General features: G+C 43.6%; 1 protein-coding gene across 1 annotated transcript; it reads left to right on the forward strand.

Moving 5' to 3' along the window:
- Positions 1-235: 235 nt before the first annotated feature.
- Positions 236-1507, forward strand: LOC149230994 (uncharacterized). Its single transcript, XM_089381505.1, has one exon. The coding sequence runs from the start codon at positions 236-238 to the stop codon at positions 1505-1507; it is 1272 nt and encodes a 423-aa protein (XP_089237631.1).
- The last annotated feature ends 486 nt before the right edge of the window (positions 1508-1993 follow it).

The raw sequence follows: 1993 nt of genomic DNA on the forward strand, positions 1-1993 counted from the left end.
GTTTCAGGAATAATTTCCGTCGTCTGAATCCACCTCCGGCAGCCGTTCAGAATCGCCCAAAGATATAAAGTCCGGCTGTGATCCACTGAAATCTCCTTTGTTCCTCCTTTGGAATAGAACGGGATGGCGCCCAAAGATATAGAGTCCGGCTGCTGTGAACAGAAGACCTCTCTGGACAAGAAATTGAGCCAGCATCCTAGCTCTTCTCGAGAAGGGAGCCAGCACGCTTGGAACGATGAACTTCATTTGGGCTACCGCCGTTCTCCTTGGAGGCTTCTCACAATCATTAAAAAGTATAGACTTCTGGTACGTCAGCCTAATATTAGTGGTAGAGGGTCTTCGCATCTTATGCCGACACGGCGAGCTGGCGACCCGACGGTCATGGCCCTCTCATTCCAGGCTCATATTAATAATATGTCTGTATTCGTTTGTGATACAAGAACTTTCGGCGCTTGCATGCATCGCCTTGTCTCAGTCACGTATAAAGAAGCAACAGTACGGGAGCGACGGTAATCTGAATCGAAATCGGGCTCTCAATCTTTTCTACTGGCTGTCCACAGTGGAATCGATTCTGACTCTGCTCGGATTTATTGTCAGAGGCTACCTTGACTACTCGGCAATTCGCCCGCCCAACGAAAAAACATCATACTGCAAAAGGACCATGCAGAGCCTGTTTGATGTATATAGGAAAATCTTGTTGTCTATTGCCGTAGGAAAACGATGGCGCTCGGCGTTAAAAGAAGATGGCTTCGACGATTCTCAGCTATACACGGTTCTGCGCTTTTTCTGGGATACATATTGTCGGTGCATGAATGAAAGCGTTTTCGACGGCTTCAAGATGGATTTTGTGTCATACAGCGTGAAGCAGCTGCAGTCCATCGAATATGATGATCAACTGGCGGGTGCTCTACTACTATCCGCGCTTCTGAAGTCAGATCAGCTTCCTTCAGAGAAGTTGAGGGTGATCGGAACAACGCCAGGCGTGTTGAACATGCTGATCGAGATGCTTAATTGGGAGAAACCTCAGGAGCAGGAGATTCGAAGAAAGGCTGGAGAGATCATCTACAAATTGGTGGAGATACCCCGAAATCGCATTCGGGTGATGGTCCTTCCTGAGTCCATGGAATCCATAACCTCCTTTCTGTACAATAGAAACAAGATTGGAATTCATTCGACTAAGTACCAGGGTCAGTTCCCAGATAAAAATATATATAAATACTCAGATTTCACTGTGCTGGGGCTACGGATATTGAAAATCTTGGCCAACGACCCCGACAACTGCGCTAAGATCGGAACCAACAAAGGGCTACTTTGCAAAATTATCGAATTAAATCCAGAGGCGTTGGAATCGGAAATCCTAGGGCATTTGAAGATCACGCCGATTGAGACGCTGGCAAGTCTGGCTCGCAAAGAGGACGTCCGTGAGAACATCGAGGTTACCAGTGACTTTGAAGCTGAGCACTCCGATGATACTAATATACAATCGCTTTCTATTCAGGTTAATTAGATCTCGCTACTTTTTCATTAATGAAAATAAAATACTCTAATAAGTAATAATTATATCGCGCTGTAATTATGAAATCTTCCATTAGCCTGAATCTACGAACAAGGTATAGCTATAGTTAAATATTCCTCATAAGTTGTTCTCTATTTTTCAATCCAAAGGAGTAGTCTCATACTCCGACTACGCGTTTTTCAATTAGTGAAAACAAAACGCTGTACTACAATTCCCAAGTTTATGGCGCTGTGGCTGTCGTTCTGGATTTAGTATTACATCAATTTCCATTGTATTGCATTTTGTAGAAACAAAGTTTTGTTTAGAAAATACTGTTGTTCTGGATTTCGCAGTAGATCAATTTCCAGTGCATTGCAGTTTGTAGTGACAATGTTTTGTTAAGAAAATACGGAAGCACACCATATGAGGCCGGTCTGCTTGCCGCAGTGTGAAATGTATCTTGCAGTTTTTATTTTTTTATAATGTGTTTTCTTCTGA

This window comes from Pinus tabuliformis, chromosome J (assembly GCF_031772625.1).
Source record: "Pinus tabuliformis cultivar Carrire ecotype Pingquan chromosome J, CPIR1, whole genome shotgun sequence".
NCBI lineage: Eukaryota > Viridiplantae > Streptophyta > Pinopsida > Pinales > Pinaceae > Pinus > Pinus tabuliformis.